Source organism: Rhea pennata, chromosome 19 (assembly GCF_028389875.1).
Source record: "Rhea pennata isolate bPtePen1 chromosome 19, bPtePen1.pri, whole genome shotgun sequence".
Lineage (NCBI taxonomy): Eukaryota > Metazoa > Chordata > Aves > Rheiformes > Rheidae > Rhea > Rhea pennata.
In genome coordinates, this window is record NC_084681.1 from 13,367,128 (window position 1) to 13,394,354 (window position 27,227).

At 38.7% G+C, this 27,227-nt stretch overlaps 1 protein-coding gene across 4 annotated transcripts in view; it reads left to right on the plus strand.

The window, feature by feature from the left end:
- The window catches only part of B3GNTL1 (UDP-GlcNAc:betaGal beta-1,3-N-acetylglucosaminyltransferase like 1), a 129,883-nt gene that overhangs the window by 72,972 nt on the left and 29,684 nt on the right, over positions 1-27,227 (plus strand). For all 4 annotated transcript variants that reach the window (XM_062592074.1, XM_062592071.1, XM_062592072.1 and 1 more), the window contains one exon: positions 19,473-19,568. In XM_062592074.1, the coding sequence (XP_062448058.1) occupies positions 19,473-19,568 (96 nt within the window). The remainder of the gene's footprint in view (positions 1-19,472; positions 19,569-27,227) is intronic.

Consider the following 27,227-nt stretch of genomic DNA (forward strand, 5'->3'; position numbering starts at 1 on the left):
AAGGCTCTTGTTACAGAAGATCTTCATGTCACAGGGAACTGTGTTTAGGAGCACAAAATGCTTCATGCACAGCTGGTCTATATGGAATAATTGACAGTTCTATAGGCCAATTGTTACATTACCGTTTCCTGGAAGAGACAGATTTAGTTCACCAGCTTAATCCTCAAACATGTGGTCTGTATTCGAATATGAAATGAGGCGTAACTGTGAACAAGCTTTATGTTTGGTTGGATTTATTTTATTTTATGCCGAATATGTGTTCCATGGTAGAGTATCCCCTGGGTTCTCTTAGTAAGTTGCTACTGTGACCCTCTCTGTCAGATCAGTATCATCAGTCCCTCTTAATATGTTATATACTGGACTGAACCTTAATGTTTGAAGGGATTTGATTGAGAGGCAATGTTTATGAAAAACACTTTTTGGCTGTTTTCATTACTCATACATTGTTTCTGCTTTCTGTGAATCTGGTCTCAGTTCTGGAAATTAAATATATTAGAAACTTCTATGCAATACACTCTTCTGGAAGGCTATCTCCAGTCCATCATTTTTTTTCTGTGTCTAGTTTAGTGATCATGGAACCGCAGAGTAGCTGGGGTTGGAAAAGACTTCTGGAGATATCTGGTCCAAGTCCACTGCTCAGATAGGGTCAGCTAAAGCAGGTTACCCAGGACCACACACAGTCAGGTTTTGAATATCTCCAAGGATGGAGACTCCATGAGCTCTCTAGCCAACCTGTTTTGGTGTTCAACCACCCTTACAGTAAAGAAGTGTTTTCTTATGCTCAAGCAGAATTTCTGGTGGAATTTCAGGTTGTGCCTGTTGCCTCTTGTCCTGTCACTGGGCACCACTGAGCAGTCTGGCCACATTCCCTGTATACATTGGTAATATCACAGAATGGGTAAGGTTGGAAGGGACCTCTGGAGATCATCTAGTCCAACCCTCAGCAGGGTCACCTGGAGCATGTTAGATGGGATTGCATCCAGGTGGGCTTTGAATATCTCCAGAGAAGGAGACTCCACAACCTCTCTGGGCAACCTCTTCCAGCGCTCTGTCACTCTCACAGTGAAGAAATTCCCCCTCACGTTCATGTGGATCTTCCTGTGGTTCAGTTTGTGCCCGTTGCTTCTTGTCCTTTTGCTGGGCACTACTGAGAAGAATCCAGCCTCATCTAAGTACCCTAGACACCCTCCCTTCAGGTACTTATCCACATTGATGAGATTCCCCCCTCAGGCTTCTCTTCTCCAGGCTAAACAGGCCCAGCACTCAGAGCCGTTCTTCAGAGGGCACATGCTCCAGCCCTCTGATCATCTTCCTAGCCCTACACTGGACTCTCTGCAGTAGCTCCATGTCTCTCTTGTCCCGGGGAGCCCAGAACTGGACGCAGTACTCGAGATGAGGCCTCCCCAAGGCTGAGGAGAGGGGCAGCATCGCCTCCCTCAACCTGCTGGCAACATTCTTCCTAATGCACCCCAGGATACCTTTGGCCTTCCTGGCCACAAGGGCCCATTGGTGGCTCATAGTCAACTTGTCCACCAGCACTCCCAGGTCCTTCTCTGCAGAGCTGCTCTCCAGCAGGTCAGCCCCCAGCCTGTACTGGTGCATGGAGTTATTTCTGCCTAGGTGCAGGACCCTGCACTTGCCCTTGTTGAACCTCAGGAGGTTCCTCTCTGCCCAGCTTTCCAACCTGTCCCGGTCTCTGAATGGCAGCACAGCCCTCAGGTGAATCAGCCGCTCCTCCCAGCTTGGTATCATCAGCAAACTTGCTGAGGAGGTACTCTGTCCCTTCATCCATGTCGCTGATGAAGAAGTTGAACATTCCCTGAAGGCATCTCTTCTCCAGGCTGGACAGTCCCACATCTCAGCCTCTCCTCGTATGAGGGAGGCTCCAGTCCCTTAAATCATCTTTGTGGCGCTTTGCTAGACTCACTTCCAGTGCATCCACATCTGTCTCATACTGAGAAGCCTAGATTTGGACTTCTTTCTAATATTTGGTTTATTTGCTCAGCCCTTCTGCATGTGCAGCTGCTTCACAAATCTGACCGACTGGTTTGCTTAGACCTCAACCAACTAGAGGTTGCTAGACCTCAGAGCTCATTCAGATATGCTCAAATAGATATATTTGCATTTGACTTTAACCTTGTCTGTTGTTTCTTGAGCTAAGCAGAAGGCTTACAACAGCACAGTAAAACTGGATCTGATACTGATGTAATTACAAATATGCTCCTTTTCTGATATGACTTTATGGTGATTTTTGTTATTTGTGGAAATAATGATCACATATTACTACAAATAGGTGGTAAGAAATCTACTGACAAATAAGGGTGGTAAGAAGGAAAAAGAATAAGGAAGGGGAAACATGAGAAGAACTTTGTGTGCAGGGAAAAGATAGCAGAAGATGGGAAAATAGATGGGGAGTTAGAGGAGAACTATTGAATGAGGCAGAAGAAAGACAAGACAAATACCAGAAAATGTAGGAAAAAGAATTGTATGGAAATTTGTTGGACTGGAGAAGAAAGTGAAATTAGTAGGGAAGAGTAGGAAGGGGAAAGGGGCAAATCTAAAATGACATATTCAAAAGAGCAATACGCAAGCAAAGCATGTATGAAAGGAAGAAGAATCACGAAGAAAGAAAGGATAGCAAAAAGATGAGTAGGGAAAAGTAAGGATGTAGAAAAATATTGCTGGAAGAGAGGGAATGAGTTCTGAATTTATTAGCTTCACCTCAACTGATACTTCAGACTGTCGGTGTGGATGTTCATGGTTAAGGCCCTTTGCTCTCCTCACAGATGCACTATAGCATGTCACAGCACCAGAAGATTGCTTTTGGGCCTTCCATCAGCCCCTGCTGGCAACCTCCTGCTGCTGCTCATCCCCTTTCCAAACAAGTGTGTGTGCTCTCTCCTGTCCTGCTCCTTAACTTTGGGGGAACTCTCTCCCTATAAATATCCCCAACAGTGGCTTATGATCACTTTTTACTGCTTCCTGAACTACTCTCTTTTGCCAGGCTTGAACCATTGCCTATCCCAAATAAGCATAATTTGTAGTGTTACTTCTTTGTGTCTTGAATGTCATTTGCATTCCATTATATATATATATATGTATGTGTACACATATGTATCTACATATTACAAACAAAGTGATTATTATGAAAGGAAGCACTGAAAGGTAACGATGATGCTTCCATTTGTCATAGGAACTATGTCAAAATACTTCTAATTTTATGATATAAATGGCTAACAGTTGCCCAAAAGATAAATTCAGTTCTTCAGCATTTATGCAAACAAAATATTCTAAAGAAATACTGTTACTAAGCTACTAGGGCAATGCTGTAGATGTGAAAGTGCAGATTAATGAACACAGTAAATATAATCTGAATTAGGCCCATCACAATTCTTCCAATGCTGACTCAGTTATTCAGAACTGTTTGGGTCAAAACTGTGTTTTCCAGTTAATAACATTTTTCTGCTTTGCTCACTAGCTCTTCAAAACTTACATAATGAAGAATTTTCAGAAAGAAAAAGTAAATGTTAATGGCAAGGAATTTTTTTTTTTTTTTTTTTAAGAAATAGTTGAAATGATTCTCTTCTTGCTCCATGTAGCATATAAAAATCTCTAAAAGATTTTATGGAATATTCTGATAGCCTTACAGATCAACAAAGGGTGAGAAAAACTTATGAAAATGAGTTTACATTTACCTGTTTGATGTAGGGTGATTTAGGGAGCTCATCAGTAAAACTGTGTAGATTAAAATCAAATCCACATGCTTTGGTCTGTAAAAGCAGACATACATAAAATAAATTGGTGTATCATGTTACTTTTGTTTTTCTTTAAGATGACTGCATGTGGATTTAAAGCAACTGCAGAGTTATGAGAAGTTCTGGGACATGTTGAAAGGTATTAGCCTTATACCCACCAGCATCTCTTTCGAGCCGAGAGGACTGACAGTGTATGGGGCCTTGTGAACAGTTTCTGTTAGGGGAGAGACCGATGAAAGAAGCAGGTATTTGTTGTCATAGTCCAGGATTTTTCTACAAGCGCTTGTAATTGCTATCTGCAGCTTTTGGGTTCTGCCAAAGGTACTTCTGCAGAGTTGTTTTATTTCCACTACCCTCCCCTCTCCGTTTCTCTCCTTTCCTCCCTCCTATTGCTTCACTCACTAATTCCATACTGAAACTTTAAAATATAGTTCGTATTTTTGGTGAATACAGGTCAGCTATTACAGTTTTTGACCTGAGAGATTTCACCAGTCTGCATTTGAAAAGTATCCGGGCATTTTTAATGTGGAACATCTGCATTGAAGGGTGACAGCATATCTAGAGGCAGTGCTGTGTTTTAATCTTCCTTTATCTCAAATCTTTCTTCCGTAATTCAGATTGCGATCATTCTTTTTTTTCCAGAGGTCATTGATATTCTACCTTTTCAAAAAAAAAAAAAAAAAAAAAAAAAAAAAAAAAAGTGCATTCTGTGTTCTAGTGACACTCCCTGATTAGGAGATTGGTTTAACAGTTTCTCCCTTAATTTTAAGACTAAGAAAGGAATGCCCAAGAGTGACATAAATTGTCTATAGCTCTAAGAACCTTTTAAGTAAAGAATTTTCTCCTTACAGGAATGAAACTTGTGATCTGTCATCAGATCTTTAGTTATTTGAGATTTAAACACCACATCCTGCCTTTCTCTGAATGCAGGGGAAACTATTTTCTTCTTTTAACTGAAGTTTAAATTTAACCTGGCTTTTGATTTTTAATTCCATGTTTAAATGCCTGATGTTTTTGCTCATGTCTTATCAACTACTAACAAAGCAACTTTGATTATTGGCAAATATTTGGAATCATGTTTGTTGTTATCTTGTTTAGGAAAAGCAACAATGCATAAGCAATATGCTATAGAAATCTCATACTTTGTTGAAAGTGAATAAAGTAGGGGCCTACATAGTTGCATGTAATATATTTCTATCTGTTTCCATTATTAGTTTAAATTTGCAGGGTTCATTTGCAGTCTGAGCTCTCAGTTAGGAGCAATGCAGTGTGGACTGCGTTGGCTGAAGCTAGTTGGGAAACTTCGTGCTCAGTAAGCGCTTCACATGTACTGCATAGAAGTTCATGCATCTTGCATGAGAAACAGCCTTGCTTTCACGTTTTTGTCGATGAAGTGGTTTATTTTAACTAAAAAAAAAAAAAAGAAAGAAAGAAAAAATTAAAACATAAAGGACATTCCTGAAAAGATTACAGTTTTTAATATGGAATGAATTTTGGATTTGAACTTCTGTTGCTAAATATTGATGCTTAAAATTGTTGTATTTGCTAAGCAGCTGCAGCGCTAAGAATTATTTCTGGTCACATCTGGCTAATGAGAAATTATGTTTAATTGGAAAATACCGACTATTTGCCTTAGAACAGGTCCACGTTAAAAAAAAAATTGTTTAGAATTATTTAAAGTATGAGACTATTGTGATAGCAGGTGATGTTAGTGAAACATTAAGATTCTGTCAATGTTATGTATAGCTTGCTTTAAACAAACAGAACGTTGAACCAGTCCTTTTTTTTTTTTTTTTCCCCATGAAAGAAATAAAATGCATGGAATATACTTTAAAAACAAACTGTTGCATTAGTATTCATCATGGAAAAAGCCTCACTGAAGATTTAGAAAGTTGCCGCCCTATGAAAACAACATCTGTTAGAAGGCAGTAACCTGAGAGGAGCCTGATTCTGTGTATCTGTTCTTTCCTGGTACTTCTGATTCAGGATATTTATGTTAGTACAATAAGCAAAAGTTTATCTGAGATGTGTTTTTAGTAAATGATTACTGAAGCTAGACTAATTTGCAGTTTTTGTAACGTGTCATCATTAGGAAGTACGTGTGGTTTGTAGACAGAAAGCATGGTGTCTTTAGCAAGCTGATCTGAAGCACTGATAGCTATCCTTGTAATGTTTTGGGTAACCAGAAAGACAAAATAACCCCTCAAGTTACATGTCTTTTTTTTTTTTTTTTTTTTGAAAATAAAAACTTGTTAACTGACTCTGTGACATTATAGCTTGCATTAGTATACTTTTGCCAAAAACCCTTGGATCATAAATATGCTGTTGTGCTTGAGCTACAGTGAATGTTATCAAAAGATACAATTAACTTTCTGAAATTCGACAAGATTTGAATCATTTATTGTAGCAGTGATCTGAAATGTGTTTTCATTTACTTATTTAAATTCCTGTGATGAGATAAATAACAGAACCAAGCAGCACTCATTGCTTTAGCAGAAATGAGATAATTCAGTCTGATAGTTGTAGAGCATGCATGTGACATTATTTTGATAGATAAATAAATTTTAAAAAATTAAACAGAATGCAAGAACCTGACCAGCTGGGACAGCCTTAGTAGTTTCGAGTTTTGTTTCATTTGTTTTTTTCCCCTTGAAGACCTTGTTATTTTCCTAGACTTTTCCTTAAAATGACAGCTTATTTGTTTTGTGTTCCCTAAAGTAAAACTGAAAGACGTGCCCTTCCTTCACTTAAAGTTGCAAGCCTGAAAAGGAGTACTTGAACGTGATCTGAAAGGCAAACTACCGCCTGCTGCCATCGCTGCCGGGTTGCTGTGGAGGGAGGCATTTGAGAGGCGGTGGGGTAGGGCCAGTGGGTGCCCGCTGAGTTATCAGGGCAAATACAAAGGGCAGCAACCTGCGGGAATTCTGTTGCACTGACAGCTTAGTGCTTGGAAGCTTTCAGACTTGGAAGTAGAAGATAAAAAAAAAAAAAATCTAAAGTAACATGATAAGATTGAGTGAAACTTGTCCAAATGTCTTCTGGTGGCGATCAGAAGAAAGTAGTGCCACCTCTTTTGTGATGTTTGTGTGTGAAATGGAGGGTTCCTTAACTGCAGCCAAGCTTTAAAATACTTGCACTTTCTTAAACTCAGGTGTACTCTCGATGTCCAAATAACCTGTCGTTTGGACAGGCCACTCTAGAAGGCGTCATGAATCAGAGAAGATGCCTTTATTGCTGGGCACATTGATGCATCCTTCTGAACGCAGGTGAAGGTCTGAACAGCCAGGAATTCGCTGTGCTGACTCATGGATCCAGCTGGTAGTTGGGTGTCCATGCGTGGCATGGTGCTTACTGAAACTAGTGTACTTCCTCTCTCGGAGAGAGCTTATATCTGCTTGCAAAGGATCTTGCAGACATGTCAGCAGTGTATTATGGCTCAGGCAGTATAAACACTACACGCAGTTATACTCCTGCTGCCGTAATTCTGCTGAAGTCCACGAAGATAGTCTGTATTTTCACTGATATAAGTGAAAACAGAAACATCTTCCATTTTAAATCACTGTACAGCAACTTGGTGTAATTTTTTAACTTTATGTTTTGCAGATACTGTGTAGAAACCTGGTTTATATCTTTTCTGAGTGACAGATTTTATAAACATAGTCTCATTGCATAGAATGAAACATGTGAGAAGTTCCCCTTGGAAATGAAGGGAAGAAGTTATTAGAAACAACCTAATTCAAAATTAAAGGGCCTCAAGTGTCATACTTGCTTCAACACTAAAAAGCTGCCATACCCAGCACAAGGAAGCAGCTGAAGTATGTGCATGGCTTAAAATAAGTGTGCTTCACTGATTTCCTCTGGTACTTCTATTAAATGAAGATTTTTCTCAGTGGGTTTTCCTTGTCCTACATGACGATCTTACAGCGCAAACAGCAGCACCATACATTACAGTACATACCCACAGTACTATATTCTCTACTTCTCCTTAAAATGAAGGTTTCTCATGTTGCAGTGAAGTAGGAGAATGGATGGGAATTTTGCCTGAACAGCTCGTCTTTTCCACAAGCTTTGAAGTGGGCTTTCCTACATGGTGCCACAGTGACCCGCTTTGGAGCTAGCACAGGCCGCCTTGCACAGTTCCGGCATCGCTGGCATTTTTCACAAGGTGTTGGCTGAAGTATGCCAGAATAACCAAGTCCTGAAGCTATTATACCTCATTAGTTTTATGGTCTTTTTGTAAGTATTTGAAGGGTTGGGTTTGGTTTGTTTGTTTGTTTTTTGTAAGGGGAAGAACATGTTTATTATAGTGGATCTGAGTGCACGGCTAAAACGCTTCAGCTGGTTTTGGCCCGTCACAATTTGCAGTTGTACCTGGGATTTAAAATTAGCAAAGACAACTTGTTGCCAGTAGAGAAGATGCAAGTTAACCTTGTAACGTAAAGGTAGCTTTTACAGATGAATTGGCATTGAAAAGCCTTTTTTTTCCTCTCTCTTTCCTTAATCAAATGGCCTTTTTCTCCTTCCAAACTTGAATCAAACTCTCCAGTGGATTTTGCTAGGGCAAAAATAACATGTGTATGTGTGAAAAATTGCTGTTCATAGCTGTCCCAAGCTAGCTAAATATTTAAACATATGCAGCTGCCCAAGTATATGCTGCTAAAGCAATGGTTTCCTGAATGAGGATTTAACAGATTATTCCTGAGGTTACGCTATTTTTGGAACTCCAGACTCTGTTATTGCAATACAGAAGTCCTTCTGGTCCTATAATGTATTTTTATATAGGATTCCCCTGTGGAGCAGTGCTGTTTGAAAAGGCAACAATCCCCACTTCCAAAAGGCAGTTACAGTGCTCGTGTTCAGCAATGTTAAACCAAACGTGGGAGCCCAGTGCCTGAAGTGTTGGATTAGATGAGCTCCTTATGCAGTGCAGCAGTGGCTGTAGGTGTTTCTGAAATGGATTCAGAACATTACGTTGTTAAATTGAAGTTCAATTTTTCATAGATTTTCAGTGGATGCCTGTATTCAAAATAGTAGTTAGAAATCATACTTAGTGCAGCAAATATGAAAAAGGGAATATTTCATTAAATTATAATTACGTATTGAGTTAGTGATTGTGTTTATTATTAAATCAGATAAAACCCTAATGGTTGATCTGATTAATGATGTCATTGTCTTTATGTTTTTGTTATGCTGGCATCGTGCTTGAACTTCAGAGTTACAGCTCTCTGTCCCTGTTCAGTGCAGCAAGACTAGTTGGCTTAGTTCATAACCCCGAAAGCTGCATTCAGGTCAGCGAAGAGATTGCCATTCCCTATACAGGTGTCTGAAGTTCCTTTACTGTAGGAAGGGCTGGACCAACCTTCGTAGTAATTTGCATCAGCCGCTATTAGGGGAAAAAATAATAATAGAAAACTTTGCATAATGTTCCTCCTGAATTGCTGTGTTTTGGAAAAAAGTATCTAAAATGTTGTCTAAATTTAACAAAGTAGTCATAAGGAAATTAAGATTTTATTACATAATTTAACACTGCAGATTCCTAAAATAGGTTGTCATTGTGCTTTTATTTTACATTTTTTTTGAGCATTTGTCATTTGGAAATTTGAAACTTCATTTAAATATTAACCATTTTTAGCAGAATGCTTGCGCCAAGCTTTGATGTTGTGGTCTGTGACACAAAGGTGTTTATGTTGAGTGATCCATGAAACTTTCAAAGATGCTGATCCCACGAACTACTTAGTCTATCCTTCTCAGCTGGTGCTGCAACTCTATGTGATTTTTTAGTATAGCTAAAACTTCTACTCTGTTTTCAAAATTAAAATTACATGGTTAAGAATAATTCTAGCATACATTTCCTCTGCTGATTTTCAGCTTTTTGGCAGCTGAAAAATCAGTTTCAGTGAGCTTTCTTTAGATAGTTATTAATACTTTTTCTTTGTATTTTCTTTGAAATTTAAATTATTACACCTTTTGTTTGCTTCCATGTTTGTACAACACTGTAAGATTTACCCACGGTATATGTTGAGTGCCAGTAGTAGGTATTTACTTCCTTTTGTGAAGTGTATGTATTTCTGCAGGACAGGATAAGACAGCGGTCTTGAAGAATGAAAAAAATCTTTCATGTGTGTAGCAGAATAGACTTCCTCTTAATTCTTTGAACTTTTTTAGCTGTACTTAACGTATTATCCAGTTTCACGTAGCATATTGTAGCAGTTTTTTAGAGGTGGCTTCTTACTCATTCATTTACTTAATTTGAGGATAAGTATTGTAGTCTAATTCCCTGAATGTATGGAGACGTGAGGTTAGGCAGAGATTTGGCCTGTTTAAAGCTAGGGGCCTGCCAAAACCAGTTATTGTAAAAGCCTCATCTGCCCGTGGGCTCCATCGTACTCATTAGAGAGGGCAGCAGATGAGATGAACCTTAGATGAGATGAGCAGCAACACAAAGGTGATTCCCTGTTACCAGGAGGACCCGTATTGATTGGGCTACTGGCCTAGAAATCTCCGATCTAGATGGGACGATTTTGGGCCCTAACGCTGGCTGAGTTGCTTCCTCAACTGTAATGGTCCAGTTGGAGCACAGGTCCCGTACAGCTAATCCTCACCAGCCCCTAGCAGGAAGATCTTAAGTTTTTCATGACCTTCCTCCTTATCATTGAATTCTTGAGACTTTTAAAATATTTTAACATGCTGGATTGATTGTCTGCCTGATGGAGTAGTGACTAATTCAAACCAGTGATCGGGAATGACACGTTCAAGACCAAACTTAAAGCCAGAATAAATGTCGGTGGTATTGCATACTTAGAGCCCAGGCTCGGAGAGGTGAGACTATCTACAGACTGCCTCACACTCTGGGAGTTTTGGTGGTAGACTAAGCAAATACTCTCTTTGGTTGAAGAGTCACAAATAAAAGGAAATGTTGATCAAATTGTTGGCCAGGAGGCAGCAGAAGGACCTACAGAAGCAAATCCCACATATAAACCCATCAACAAGTTATTAGGGAGGCTGAAGCAAGAGCATATGGAAAGGAGGGAAAAGCTCTGTACTGCTCTCAGCTCTGTTTTTTCTCAGACTTTTACAAATTAATGAGTACTTAATATTTATTTCTGTGTGTTCTCAGAATTGCTTGAGGCCTTTCAAGTTTTGTCTTCTCCACTGTGGAAAAACAAACTGGTGTAATGGATCGCTGAGTTCTGGACACACATTAGGTCCCTTTTATTATCAAAAATGTGCATGTACATAAAAACTTTTGCTGAGGTACTGATTTTTTTCCCCCCAGTGAGGATACATCATTACAAGAATGAGTTCTGTGGAGTAAAAAATTTGAAGTAATCTGCAGAACATTATTATTTGGCCATTTTTATAAAACAGAGCTCTAAGGATTTTCTTTTTTTTTCATTCACCGAATAAAATCTGTTATATGACATTTTTTTTGCACTAACAGTGAAATTTATTTTTCTAAAATAATTAAATACCAGATTTTCAGTCTTTTCTTTCGTTCTCCTATTCACAGTTTTGAAGTGCCCTCGTGGGGCACAGGAATGCACTCAGTGCTTTGATAGGCTCCAAAGACTTGTGATATGATGAGAAGACATGAGAGAAAGATTTAGAGTAAAGTTGGCTTTGATATCGTAAAGAAAACATTCTACTGTTGTGGTTGCTAATCAAATACTTTGAATTTGTACTCTAAAATCTTCCTTTTTTTTCGTAATATATTCTAACTGTTAAGCACTTAAACCAAAGGAAATACTATGTGTATTGAAATAAATAGAACTCAGTTTACATAAATATTTAATATTTCTTCTATGGATCTTTTGCATGTATATTACCACACAACTGGACTTTTCAAATTTGGAAGCGATCTCTTTAGCTATATTTCTCTGCTTGTTTAGAAGATGTCTGTATTACATTTGTTCAACTGAGCTTCCTGTCTCCCCCCACTCCCAAGGTGCATGCAACTTTTATAACACTAAAATTCATTTAAAAGGGAGAAGCAGTGAGCATTAGTATCTGGGATTTATCATGCTTTTGGATAAACTTGACTACAGTGTCTCAAAAATATTTAAACTTTATAATGTTTCCTTCTCAGAATAGCTGTATTACAGAGTTCACTGAAGTTGAAATTTGCCAGGGGATTTGCTCATATATCAGTTGATTATTAATTTTGGATGATAGTGTGTAGGCAAGTTGCATGTGTTACTTTTGAATATGATTTCTGCTTTGTTTGTCGTTCTTTTCATAATGTGAAATTATAGATTTGACAAAGAGATACAATTGTACTCAAAGAATTTTTTTGGTCTCTATTCTAACGTTTTATTTAATAATCACAACTTTGCTACAATAAAGCTGTGAATATTTTTATTGTTGTATATTCATTACATTTGTAAAGCTATTTGTGTCTTGTCAACTTATCATCCTTATGTATGATTAAACAAAATGATAAAATGACACAACTATCTCCAAAATTAGTCATACAGTTTTTTTGCTTATAGCCCTTTGCAGGGCTGGCATGGTTATCTATTGCTGTATATATTGTTACATATCAATTAATATTTAATAAGCTACAAGTATAGCTGATTTTTTATGAACAGTAAATTAATTATTATTTATGAACAGCAATCTAGTTGCTTTGTAATCATTTTCTGAGCACTAAAGATCTCAAAACTTTTTGTAAGGGTAGAGTTGTCCTTGTAATCCCCAGAGCTGGCATGTCTGTCATTCCAAATGGGACATTTGCATCCGCTTTTGTTTTTCAGAAATCCTTGAGGTGAAAATTTCTGTATAAATATAAACTTCGTTGTAGTAACTTAGAATTTCTACTTCCATTATATATTTTCTAATTTGGAGACTGTCTCAAAATGTAAAAGATCTAGTCTTCATTTTGCAAAAATACTTAATGGCATGATCAGCTCTTTAAAAAGAAAAAGTCAAGTAGAAACAGCACTTTCGAGATGTATTACGTGAGCATTCATCATAGTAGTATTTTTACAATTTCTGATTTGTTCTAATCATGATTTACTATTTACTAATAAGATTTTAAGCAGATTATCTTCTTTCTTTCATGGTAAAAACTCAGCATAAACAGGAAGCCTTTTAAAATTAAAGTAGGCAACGTCTTGATATGGAACGCTTCATTTTACTGGATGGAGTAATTCTTCCATTGTAAGTACTTGACTCTTTAAATACTGGAAACTCTCCAAGAATTAGAGACTTGTAAAGGTATGGATGTTGCAAGACCACTTTCAGCAGCTTACAGACAAGAAAAAAGATGCATGACGTGCCAGAATCATACAGGGTATTCTCTGAGCCTGTATCTATTCTTTTGATTTCAGCAGTAGGTTAATTCATCATCGTTAGATGATAAAAGGGCTAGAAGAATGGCATTTGCTCTTGGGTTTTGTCGGGAGCATTCAACTAAGAAAGAGATATTCAGTGGTATAGTCAGCTCTCAATTATCCAGTGCAATGGGGTTGGCACGGGCTAGCTCACAAAAAACAAAGACACAGCTAATTCAGAATGTATGTATTAGACTATAAAACCGTACTTAATATATTTACCTTTGGAAGATTTGTAAGCAGATTTCTTCTCAGCTGCAGATTGAAAGGCGGGGAGGGGGAAGGAAAAAAAAATGGTGGGTGAAACATAGCCTAGTATAAGAAGTCTTTACCCTGCCTGACAGTCCTTGTGGCACTGTTGTAGCCTGAGGTGTTGGGAGGAAGTGAGGACATGTTAACACGCAATCTAGATAATACATCCACAAAAGAAATAAGTCTGCTATACTATATTCCTCCAGCTGACTCATTTCAGAAGGTGAGTTCATATCCCACACTGTAGAGGCCCACTATCACATTTTTGTATCTGTATAGGGAATTTTATTTGAAGAGAATTTTACCATCCAGTATAATAATCAAATCACCACAAAAAGGACCATCATAATTTTCATAAAGCGAATAACCTGATTTAAAGCACTAAGAATGTAATAAGCTATGAGAGACAAGGAAGTTTGTTAAACCAATTTAGACAAGTTGAGCATTTCCCTCCCAGGGCTCCTGCCCTCCCAGCTTCTCCCCTTTACATCGCGAGAACTGGAAGTGTGGGTGTGTAGGAGGAGTGGGGAACAGGGATTTATATAAGTAATTCACGCAACATGTTCCTCAAGATTTAGATATGCTTTAAAAAGTGTTAAAATATACCCTAAATGTTGTAGTGATCATTATTTCGTACTAATTTGCACATTAATAAAAGCAGCTATCAGCATTGTATCATACATTCCTGTCTTGGTTAACCTTACAGACTTTAAAGAAAGTAGTCCATGTATAAAAACAAGTAAATCCATCTTTTGCTTCAAAGTGTTATTATTTGGCTGATCGACCAAGGTTTGAGTCACTTTGAATGTAGACTCTTGTTTGGTGCGTTTTTTTTTTAATATTAGTGTGTATTCCTGGCACTTCATAAGTCAGCAATGACAGTAATACTTTGCTGCATAAGTATTCTATGCTAAAGTGTTTGATGGCTGCATCTTTGAATAGGCTTGAGACATTTTATATAAAATTCAAAAAAAAAAAAAAAAAAAAACGGCAGTCATACAGCTTGTACACAGCATTGTTTGTTTGGTTCATATTTATGTGGAAGATCGACCAAAGAGAGATTGTTTTATTTTATATAACCGATTTTTTGAAAATACTGTCTTTTAATTTGAACTAGAATAAGTTTTTAAATGTTGGAACCTCCTTAGAGGTTTAAGAAAAAAATCCCTGCAGTGCAGGCCTCAACAGCTAAATCCAGAAACGGCAACTACTTGCATAATCTAGGTAGTTGTTATAGAAAACAACCAAAGTAGGTCTCTTCACGCAATCATTTTATTTAGTGGCAGAAATATTAGATAGAGAAACAGATACAGCAAGTGAGAAGGCAGCATCTTGCAGCTGCTCGCATTAGTTCTGTTCTTGTACAGAGCGCGCGCATTTCTTGCAAACTGTGAAACATTTCAGCTTTCATTAAGACTTCAAATCCTGAAGAAGTTACAGGGAGCTGTGGGTTGTAATTTTCCAGCAGAACTGGAATACTTTCTCAGAGGTGCTGAATGCTCTTTGCTTTCACTGGTTTTAGCAATTACCAGGATGCCTGAATTTAATATTTTTGTTATATTAATTTTGTTGCCGACTGTAGTTTGGGATTGTGAAGGATAGGTAATGCTGATTTTTAATCAAGCCTGTATCAGAATTACTGGTTATGTTGTAAGCTTTCAGTATGGAAGGCTATGACAGGTTTTATCTCTAAAGTGCACTTTTTACTATGCCAGGTCTTGGCTTCTTTAAGGATTTTCAGCTAGTATTAAAGAGTGCAATGATTAGGCAATTATTTATATAGGCATAGGAAAGGTTTAAACAGTTCAGTATAATATAAATTAACTCAATATAATCCATACCAGATTGAGTGTTTAGGTTCCTTAAAGCTTAGTAAAATGTGTTGTAACTCTCATTTTGAAATCTCATTTGCCTAATAATTTTTTTGAAGTAGGATAAGAAATCCCTGCTTCTGTTCTCTGCCTCCACGTCTCTTCTGTCGCATGCATACACACCCTGATCTTGGGTGTCAAACCTACTCTTTGGGAATGAGTAACTCACTGCTAAATTAATGCACTAGCCTCTTAGCACATCATTTTATCTACATCAGGAGCATTGATCCTTTGGTCATAGTCTGGATACAACTGACACGTGATGCTTGTTTATTTGTTTCCTTTTTCACCTTCTAACTGGATAACTTGAAGTTGTGTGTTAGTGTATGATCCAGAGTATTAAAAAGCTTTATTCATCCTCACGAAGGAGATTGTTTCCAATCCTGTGTGCACCTGTGTGCATATAGTTACCATAAATACTCCAGCGTAGTGTGTTTTGGAGAATTAACTTGGTACTTTGGAGAGCAGTCTGGGGCCTAGGTTAAATATGGTGCTCTTGCAAGCTGCCTAGTTTCCTCTCTATGTTCTGCATGACAAAATATGTCGAGGTTATCTCGCATATGCATGTATTCTTTTGGCACATTGCTGTTAGATTTGGGGTTTTTCGTTCAGGAAATAGAACTTTGCTTGAATGGTCTCTGTAAACACCCAATGCCTGCCGTTCTCCTGGAATTTCAGTTTCTTATTGGATGCTGGTGTGATGTGAAGTGAACAACGGTGAGGACAAGAATCCTGTGTGCTTGTTTATGGCTTTGAAACAAAGCGAATGAAAACTGCTTTTTCAACTCCTTTTATTTCTTAGATTTCTTTCCCTGAGATTCTTTATAAAACTTGAATGTAATTTGATAGCCAAACAGTTAGCAAGACCAAAATCAGTTCCAATTACTTGCTGCTTGAGCCTTGGAGCAAAACCAGATGACAGAAAAATTCTAAATAATTTAACAAATATGTTGCTGAAATAGCAGCCTGGGTGCGTCACCTGGAAGCTGATGAAGATGAATCCCAATATAATTATGATAAGATGCTGTGTTCTTTAGGAATTCTAAATCGGGACATATTTATACCTCATCTGTCAGCTCATCTATTTTTTTTTCCCCTGACAAGTTGTTTTCATTTCTCTAGACTATATTTAGATAATCCTTACAGCTTATAGTGTAGTGTAAGTAACAACAGATTTACCTATAGTTGAGGATTAATCTTCCAAGACAGCTGTATGTGAAGAAATCCATATTGCTTTCCAGTATAATGAATTAAGTCCCCAGTAGATCTCATACAGGTGTACAGGATTTGCTAGTAATTAGTGAAAGAAGAGGACCAAAGAAGGTTCTGAGATGATACAAAACATTTCATGGACAGAGCTGGGGAATGTTTACAAGAAAACTTAACACAGCGGTTATAGAGCAGCATCATAAATTGTACTCGATTTTTAGATTTCTGAGGCCAGCATGTCTTGTTCCAACCCGCACAGTCTAAAACCTTTGTAGCTAAAATCTCAAGTGGCAATGTCGCAAAGCGACAGGTTTTTATCAGTGCCTTCTAATCTTTTCCACCATTTTTTAATACTTTGGGAAGTGTGCATGACAACAGAGTAAGGAGGAAAAAAAAAAAAATCCAGAGGAGACCTTCCCATCTGACTAAGCTGACATCTAGAATTTCCCAAATGCAGAAGGTTGTGGTTGTTTTCCTTGTACTGAAGCTGAAATTGCTTTCAAAAGTTTGGCAGATGCTGCAGTGTTTCGATATACTGGTTGGGAGTTTAATGTTTTTTCTGAGCCAGCTCTCCTCCCGTCACTGTACGCATTCACAGGCAGAGGGTGCAGTTTTGTATTTCGGCTGGACTGATTAACTGTGGCCATGACCGAAAAGGGAGGTCTTGTTTTCTTCTCCAGAACGTTTTCCTTCCCCTCTCCAGTATGTCAGCAGTATTGCTAGTTTGACCCCACAGTGAACCTCTTCAGAGAATGAAGGCTATGGAAAGCTAGCTAAAAAAAAAAAAGCAGTGTTTTCCTACTGGCTTAGTGCTCTGCTCCAGCTGCCCGGGGGGTCAGGTGAGTGCTGGTGCCGCTGGCAGTGACAGCGGTGCGTAGCCGGAGCAGAATGGGTGAGGGAGATGTTAAATTAATTCAGGCATCCTGCAAAAATAGAATTGAGCATATATTTTCTCCTATCAATTTAAAGATTACGTGCGGATTATCTGTATAGCTGCTGAAGAGAACGGGCTTGCTCTCCTGTCTCTTTGGTGCCCGGTTTTCCTCCTTGCTCCTCTGTGTTAGTGCACTCCCTGATCCACGTACACCACAGTGACACCTGCTAGTGTCACTGTGATGTTCGTGTGGTTAGTGGGATCAGGGAGCATACCCGGCTGAAAACGAAGCTAGCAAAATAACTAAAATCTTGGCTGGCCCCACAGCTTCACTAACACTGTTTCACCATAGCAAGGGACAAGGTAGGATGAGTTTGCCTTTTGCAGCAGCAGCGCAGGTTTAGATCTGCTTAAACTTATTTTGACATTAGGCTGCAAATGTTCAGACATTCCTGTGAAGAAAGGTTTTTTACCATTTCTTTGGCTCTCAGCTGGTGTACTGCTCCAGGTTCAAGGACTACTTTGAAGGGTAAGAACGAGAAATCATATGTAGCAACTCCTCCATCTCACCATCAATGAGTGTGTGTGATTATCTTCTCCGAAATGATCAGAGCTGTAGAGCAGCTTTTGATTTAGGAAAGCCATCTGTATGTGCAGTGTGTCATGGGCAATTGCCCTTATAATTAATCAGTGTGGCACTAATAACCATGTACTGACTAGTCATGTCTACTCTGATTTTCTGGGATTGTTTTGAGTCTTTCAGCTCCACTGATTTTAGGGAGGAGTTCTTAACAGTTAGCCAGAGTATCCCTGTTAGGAACAAACCATTAATGTGTTAAACCATATAGTTATTAGGTGGTGGGTATTACTCTGACTCAATAGGATTGCCTAACATGTAAGCATCTAAGCAAATCACCCTAGGCTCCCCTTTTGACAGTGGAAATCTATCATTGTGCCCCGGGAGTCCAGAACGCAGCGCATTTCACCCAAAAGCGGGTGCCTGCCTTTGGTCAGATGGTTCATGCTGTGAAAAAACTGGGACTAGATCATCTATGGGCTTTTGGTTAGACTTCTGCACTAAGTGCCTGTGGAGAACTGGGTGCATAAAATCTGGCTTCTAAATCTCTTTTTCTCCATGGAAATGGAAGCATCCAGACAGGACAAGAATTTGAGGAAATCCATCTCAGGTTGAAATCAGGAAGAGGACAGTTATTTAGCACCTTTAGCACTTTTTCTTCTTCCTTTCTTTCTTCTCACTGTGTAAATCGAGCTGTACTTTGTCGCCTGCAGAGTTTTTGGAGCACAGTACAGGACGCTGCCTTAACTTTGCCAGACAAGTTCAGTCTATTGTTCGGCTGGATGCTTCATCTTGTCATAGAAGAAAGGATCATTTTTACTTTCCGTAATCCAGATTCTGGTTTATTTCATAGCTGTGTTCACGACAGGTTTGTTTAAAGTTGCAAAGACTGATCTGTATAGTTCTTGGCTGTCACTGTTCAAGAGGAGGAAATTAATAGCCACTCCCTTTTCATTCCCTAAAGCATTTTCTTTCCGACAACCTTTTAAGGTAGGTACCGCTGAGGTAGCAAAACCATAGTGCTCTAGTAATGTTTAAAACCAAATTGTATTATGCTTGTGCAAGTTTGATATTTTAATTGTCTTTATCAGAAATAAAAGTTCAGTGGAAGTGCCTACTTAACATATTTATAAGGGATAAAAAAATGCCAAATCACTGTGCAATTCTAGAGTTAAGTTTAAGAACTTTGTTTAAGATTTTTTCAATTTTTTCCCTTCACTCTCAATGTTGGCATTTTTAACAGAACTACCATTTCCAGTATATTTATCAAAACTGGAAATACAGTTCCAAGTACCCCATGTTTGTTTGTAACTGATGATAGAACAGAGCATCATGGAATCCGAAGCAGGAAATACATGGATTGATCTTTGTGGCTGTGACCCCTCAGAGATGCTAGTATACACCACACTTCAAGTGTTAAGCACATGTTGCATTTTAAGCGAGTGAATATTTCAGTGGAGCTTTTCTGTGCTGAAGGTTAAATATAAGTAGGTGTTTGCAGGTTTTTAGGTGAATGTGTAAGATCTACCTTGTTTCACAGTAGATGCTGTTTTTGACATTGTATTAATTAGCCTTTTTCCCCCACCACCACCTCTTTCCTAGGTGTTTACCTCACATGGCCCAACTGTCATCATGCCAACCTGGTTCTGTTCCCGGGAATGGTTTTATCACGTGGGCAAATTTGATGAGGGTGGAAAGGTGAGTGCTGTGGATGAATATGCAGACCAGGAACCATCTGGTCTCACTTCCAGGGAATTTGTTGCATCTACTATATTTCCTGTTGACTAACAGCCTCTGAAAGCCTGAAAACTATTTTAAGAAACACTGGGCAAAGGAATATAGGTCAAAATGAGGTCCAGTAAATCTAGGCTGTCAAGTATACATCATTCTTGATTTCACTTTTGTGGAAAGCAGTACTTAATCAAATGCAGGTGGTTAGATGCAACACTGATGGCTTAAGGACACAACCAAAATGGGATTTGCAAGGAAATCTGACACACACAGTTAGATGTGTCAGCATACCTGGAAAAATAAAACAAGATTTCAGAAACTCAAGCTCTTCCTCAGGCCTGAAATAGAAGCAGCAGATATGAAAGCTAAATAAAAGTCAGGATGAAGTGTTTGTAGTATTGTGGATCATCTCTGAAAGATAAGGCAGATTTTTCTACCTGGGTGCTTCATCTTGAAAGATGAAAAAAGATTTATATCCATATCCTGAAGGAAGAAGGGAGAAGGGAACATTACAATGTGCCATAAGACTACTATCACTATATCTGTGTTTTCCTGTATCAAGTTGTGAATGCTAGTTCTCAAGCTTGTCTTTGGAAGATGCTAAGTAAGGTTGAGGTGGATTGAGAACTGGCTGAAAGACAGAGCTCAGAGGATTGTGATCATGTCTAGTTGGAGGCCTGTAGCTAGTGCAGTTCCCCAGGGCTGAGTACTGGGTCCAGTCTTGTTCGCCTTACTCATCAGTGACCTGGATGAAGGGACAGAGTGCCTCATCAGCAAGTTTGCTGATGATACCAAGCTGGGATGAGTGGCTGGTACACCAGAAGGCTGTGCTGCCATTGAGAGAGACCTGGACAGGCTGGAGAAGACTGAGAGGGGATCTCATCAATGTGGATAAGTACCTGAAGGGAGGGTGTCAAGGGGATGGGGACAAACTCTTTTCAGCTGTCCCATGCGACAGGACAAGAGGCAACGGGCTCAAACTGAACCACAGGAAGTTCCGTCTGAACGTGAGGAGGAATTTCTTCACTGTGAGAGTGACAGAGCACTGGAGCAGGTTGCCCAGAGAGGTTGCAGAGTCCCCTTCTCTGGAGATATTCAAAGCCCGCCTGGATGCAACCCTGTCTAGCATGCTCTAGGTGACCCTGCTTGAGCAGTGGGGTTGGACTAGATGATTTCCAGAGGCCCCTTCCAACCTTACTGGCTCTGTAATTCCCTCGAGGATGAGGACTGAGAGGTTACAAATTAAATGACTTTTTTCTGAGAAGTGTTCCTCCGCTGATAGCTAAGTCGTTTTTTGTTGTTGTTTTTGTAGATTGTGTGTATGTGTTCATTTTGGTTGCTTTAGGGTCATCTGCATGTTTATCATGAGAATATGTGGATCACTGCATAAATTATATTGGGATATGGGTGGGCAGGTTTCAGGTGATATTTAGTACAGTAGTAGTGGAAACATGTTAGCCAATTTTATCATTCTAATTTAGAGTCATTTGGGTCCATTCAGTGTGTTTTGGACTTCAGGGGGTTTGCTTGTAAGGATGTTAGTGAAATTTTAGAGCTAGCTTAGGTCATTCTGGTTTTTTTTGGGGGGGTGGAGGGAAGGAGAGCCTTCATTTAACAATACTGTAAAAAAAATATTCTGCTAGGGCTATTTCTTATTTTATTGTGTAAGCTACAGCATATTATTATTATTATTTTTATAGTCTCTAAAAGAGGCCCTGTTATGCTACACAGTGTATGTATGTATATATATATATACATATGTGGGAGTGGATGTCAGTATATGAGGATATACAGATATATTCTCCAAGCTGCCAAAAAAAATTATAATTTAAAGAGACGATGAACAGAGAACAGCAGAAGTGTTCAGAGTGGTGAAAACATTAGGCTTTAATAGATTTGCTTTTAATTACACAGTGAGTGAGTGGCAGACCTGGGAATGGAGCCTGGCTCCATTGCAGTCTACATTTGTTGATCTGCACTCTTTGTTTCTTCTTTTAATTATTGTTCCTTATCATTGTATTTTCATTCTCTGAAGAATGTTTGATGTAATTTCTTGAACATCATTGGTGATTTCAAGAACAAAAAATTAAAATATAGTAAGAGCAATAGAACAGCAAATCTAATGATAAAGTTAAGTTAAACAGACTATTTCTCTGCAAAAAGAAATCAAGAAATTACAGACAATTTCTCTGCTCTTTTTGCTTTTCTTTCCACTTCTCTCTTTTTTGTTGTTATTATAATTAGGTAGGAACTGTGCCACTTGATGTGAAGGTGTAATACACTAACAATCTTAATGATTTTAAGTAACAATGCATGATACATCCTTCTAATCTTGTTAAGTATGCTGCCTTGGCTGACACAGAGGACCTTCAACAAAAATACCATGCTAACAGGGCAAGAGATCTGAATGAAGCAATGACTATAAGCAGTGAGGTCTAACCTTTATCCTGCGTGAGTCTAGCATCAGGTCCTATATCTTTTAGCATTTGGTGCTGTAAAGTATTTAGTACTGGTCTAATTCTTTTCCACTCGAAAAGAATTAATTTGAGGCAAAGAAGGATTTTCTCTGTGCATCAGTAGAGCAGTTAAAAATTAGCACTGAGCCCTCCCGAGGATCTTATGCATGTGTGTGCGTGTGCTGACCTGACCTGTGATCCAGCTATGTTAATCTGATCGCTTCCCTCTCCTTTTTTTGAGTTAGTGTTTTACAGTGCAACCTGTAAGTGTCATATTGCTGCCAGTAAACACAGAAAAATGTCCAGATTTCAGTGTTTTCCATTTGCTAAACTGTTTCCATGCCAAAAAGCTGCATTTCTCATTTGGAATTAAATCTGAACACCTGTTCTTCATATTTCAGTGCTTAGAACAAATGGAGAGAGTTCTTCCATGGAAGGAATGCAATTTGATGTTTTAAATTAATAGTATGGGTGGACTGATAGAATATAAATATATAACCACTGATGTAGTTATCTTTTTTATTAGAGATAGATATGCATGTATCTGTCTGTCCATCCAGGCTTTATTTTTTAAATAATTTACAAAATGTTTTTACAAACAAAATTCCTTCTGGTCAAAATCTGCAATCACTGGAAATTTATTCCCTGTGTGTTTTCAGTGTGGCAATATCCAAACAGAATTCTGAATAGCTTCCTCAGAAATGGTTTCTAAGAACCTTGACAAGTATGTTTTTTTGTGCTACCTAAATAAAATGATAGTGGTGCTATTAATGCAACCGCTGATATATGATGGTCATAATGAGAGCCCAAGTTTGAAATATTTTCAGCATGAAACTTCATGTTATCAAGCAAAGCCAAAGGGATCCCCAATGTTAAAAATAAATAAATAAATAAAGCAGAAGTTCTTGAAAGCAGTTGATTTTAGCAAATTCTTTCTTCATGGTGTGCAGAGACTGAGATAATCTAATAGAAAGGATCACTTCCCCCCCCCCCCCAATATCCACTGTTAGGAGGAGGGTCACATGAGCCATATTTCTGACTTAATTTTTCAGGAAACTCAAGGGAAATAATCTTCCTGAAAGTTACCCAAACCATACAAAGAGTGCAGTACTTCATTACTGAAAGAAGCCGTGAGACTTTCCTGAATCCTTCAGAACTCACATTATTGCCATGATTTTTTTTTTGCTCCTATACTTTTTGGCATCTTCTGATAGCTAGCAGTGTTGATGAAAAGTCATAACTGTGTTCAGAAGCATCTCATAAAGCTGCACCGAGAAAGAACTTACAGGCCCTTGTGCAATAAGAAGAGCAGATTTCCAAGCTGTGTGAACCATTAACGTTGGTGACTTATAAAGCCATGCACAGTGCTAGACAACGGTATCTGTTAGGAGCTATGCCGATTATTACTACCTGCAGTTGAGAGTGCGCTTCTGTGTCCACATCAACATTTGTAGATAGCTGTCCTCCTGCGTTTCTACCAAAATTTATTCTTCTGGACTCCAACTTTCACCTGTCCAAACGCAGATCTCTGGGAAGACGTACTACTTGTTTCTTTAGCCACCTCGTACGTTTGTTCTAGTCACGGGCACTAAACTAAAATAATCCAGTTTATTGCTTTACGTAAACGCTTTAAGAAACCTAGGAAACAGTAAGAACAGTATGAACGAGCGTTATTAGCCTGCCGCCCCCACTCCATGCAAATGCAGCAAACTGCAGAGTCACAGCTTGATCCAAGCCGTAGTATTCTTGACGTCAAGACAATAACGCACCATTCTTGTTTTTCTCTCTTGTGTTTTTACCAAAACTTCGTCTCCTATTTCCAAGGTAAAGCATGTAGAAAACTTTCTTTCTTTCTTTTTTTTTAAAACAGAGCACCTCACCCCTGCCTTTAACCTTCCTTTTAAGTGTATGCAGACTAAAAATGGCACGTCTGACTTAAAGCTCTAACCTAATCTAAGTGTGTAAACAGGGGGGAATTATTTGCATTGAACCTCAGATAGAACAAACAGCATATGATAAGCCACTGACCTTTCTGAATACAAACTGCACTTCAGAGCAAAGTGGCTAGAACTCGGTTATGATCTATTTTTGTGACAAAAGGTCACAGAAAGCGTGAAGGTGATGTCAAGGTGTGCTTTGGTGAAGAGGAGATGGCAGCACGTACTATACTGCTCCAAGAGAACTTTGGAGTCTTTCAGAGACTAACTAATGCATTTTTCCGTTTTTCTCTGCCAAAGCACACAAATGTCATTCCCTCCAGAAAGGCAGACAGTTACAATAAGGCCTGGAAGGTAAAAGGCTAAGTAGAAATTTGGATTTTTGGAACGTGAATTAAAATACTGTCAGTCTGTCAAATAACCTATCAAGGTGCTCTAGGGAAAAATCTGGATAAAACACAGGCACTGGTATTTTTGGCTTGGTATAGTTGCAGCTGAACAGAGATCAGTATTTGATCTAAAAAGGAAAGAAAGTGGTGGAACCAAAGATAAATGACTTTTTTAAAGTTATTTGAAAACTCGCCTCATCTCCCACATCTAGTGATTATTTTTTTTGCTAGTGTATTATTAGATACCATTTAGAATTTACTATATCCCCCCCTTTGAATGAAAGAAATTTTGTAGAGATTTTCTAAACATTGAAGTAAATTTAACATTGATATAGGCATCATGTTCTATAATCAAACCAAAATGATTTACAGATATGATTTGGATATGGACTTTCAGATCAGCACAGGAGAGAGACCTAAAGAGAATCTTGGATTTTTCTGAAGACGAGCTTCAGGACTTTTGTCATCCTGCAGTTCTGCAGTAGTTGATTGTCCTGGGTCTACAACACTGTCTTCCACCACATGTTGCCTGTTACAGGAACTGAGCAACAGCACAGCATGGAGGGCAACTCTTTTATTAAAAGTCTTCCAAAAATTGCCATCAGTATCCTCACCGTCCATATTCTCATTCTGCTTTAGGTAAGCGTGTAAGGTGGGCATGAGGTACTAATTACCAATGCTGAAGCTGCAAAAATTGTAACTGAAATTGCTTGTTGCAGTGGTAGCTGGCTTGCAGCTTGCCAAATATGTATGTTGAGAACTGCAGTACCTATAATGAGAAGCACTGCTTTGTGCATAGTGATCTGCTAGGAGTGGGAAACCTCCCTAGCAGTAAGGAGGTGGCACAAAAGACTTGTCAAATATTTAGAGCTCAGTCTCTGAACAAGGAACGTGCTTAGTTGAAGCTAGGTTGTTTGACATCCCATGGTTTATGCAGAACCATCTCCTCATCCATACAGCCAAGCATCAGCACAGTCAAATGATACGTGCCCAAAACACTGGATTTAGAAGCAATAAGCTGAAGTGACCTATTAATTTGAATATAGTGCAAGCTGCTTAGGACAGGGCAGATGCCAATTACATTTTTCCCTGGGAGTTGTCATCTGCAGCTGATCAGCATAACCCATGCTAGTGAGGCAGGATGATGAGTTTATCCAGTAGGGCATAGCCTGTAGTGCAGTGGAGCACAGAGCTGGGTTTTGCCTATGACGTGGGAAAACCTTTATGTAGAACAGTAACATGTATACTGTGCAACTTAAGTAATTTTCAGCCTGAATAAATATAATTATGTGGTGGCCTATTGACTGAATTACTGGATTATTAATTGATATTTTTAGCTGTAGCTGTTAATTTTCCAAAAATACTTCCAAGTACCCTGTCGTGGTTAAGCAGCTTCCCCCCTGAAAGTTCAGTTGTTCAGCAAACATTTCTGGTGTTCAAAATGCCATCTGGATCCAATAAGAAGAAACTCTTGTATTGCAACAACCTTACACGCTCGGGAGCCATAGGAAGTCCCATCCCTGCAGGATCTATAACACAGTCAACATCTTTCCTCCCCTGAAAAATGTGCAGCAGTGCTGCTGCTTTGAAATGCGAGAAGGCACTGCTGAGCAATACAAGGCACCTGCTCGTTCCTGTGGGGAGCGGACTTGTTGCAGAAATGCATCTGCCAGTTAAAGCGAAGCAAAGAAGCGCTGCAGAACCCAGCAGCAGCCTGAAAGATTCTTTCACTTCTGTAGTAACTCTCTTTTTTTTTTACCACACCTTTTAATGATCCTGATGAGTAATGTAAATGCAGGTCTGAAATAAAATGAGCTGCGAGTAGGTATGTGATCTAATGATATCTGTGAATCAAAATATGTCTACTGCAGTAAGCTGATACATGCCATAAATTCGTGCCCAGCCTAATAGTCTAGTGTGTGACTGGAAAATAGTCTTACGGTTTAAACTTTACTGTTGACTCTCAGTCTTTCCATTGAAATTGAGAATAAGGAAAGAGTAAAAATGGCTGCATGATAAATGGAAAGAATTTGAGTTTACATGCTTTTCTTTTGCTTTCCTGCTGATTGTGGCTGCTGTCTTTTCCTGCAACCTCCCACAAATTCCTTTTGTGATTATCAAAGTAGGTTCTTCTAAAGCATGAATTTTACAAAGTTGTGTAGAAGTGTTCTTCTGCATCTGAGCTCTTGAACTAGAAACCAGACAAATAACTACAAAGAAAAACATTAATTACAGATGAGCTGCCCTTGCCAAGCAATCAGATAAGAATCTGTCTTACTTCAGAATTTGGGAGTGTGGTCAAATTCAGTGACTTAAGTCAATCTATTGTGAAGTCTGGAGATGCAAAGTACAGAGCTTGGTTTGATTCTGGTTCCTATGTTCAATTGAGTGCTTTTAAGTGCTTTCCAGGTTCAAAGCTTTTTTTTGTCTCTTCCACCCCTGCTCCTGCCCCACTGCTCAGTCCACACTGTGTCCGAGATGAACACTAAGTGTGATGGGTGGGGATGAAAAACAGACCCTGAACTGTACTGATGTTGTAACTAAAAGGCCAGAAGAAACCACAGAACAATTTTGTGTCCCACACTTTAATTAGAGAATCTTCTTTTCTTAATTATAGAAAAAACCCAAAAGCTGTAGTAATGGGGAAAAACTTTGAGTAATTTCTTTTTTTTTTTTTTTTTTTTAATTTAGCTTGCACTTTCATTATTTCTCTATGTCAAAACAGAATACCTACAGATGAGGTGGAGGTTTATGCCCCTGTTCACATTTGTGTATGTGATAATTGCCTACAGAACTAAATACATTTCTGTGACTTGCCCTTCTTTTATTTTTCTTTCTCGAGCG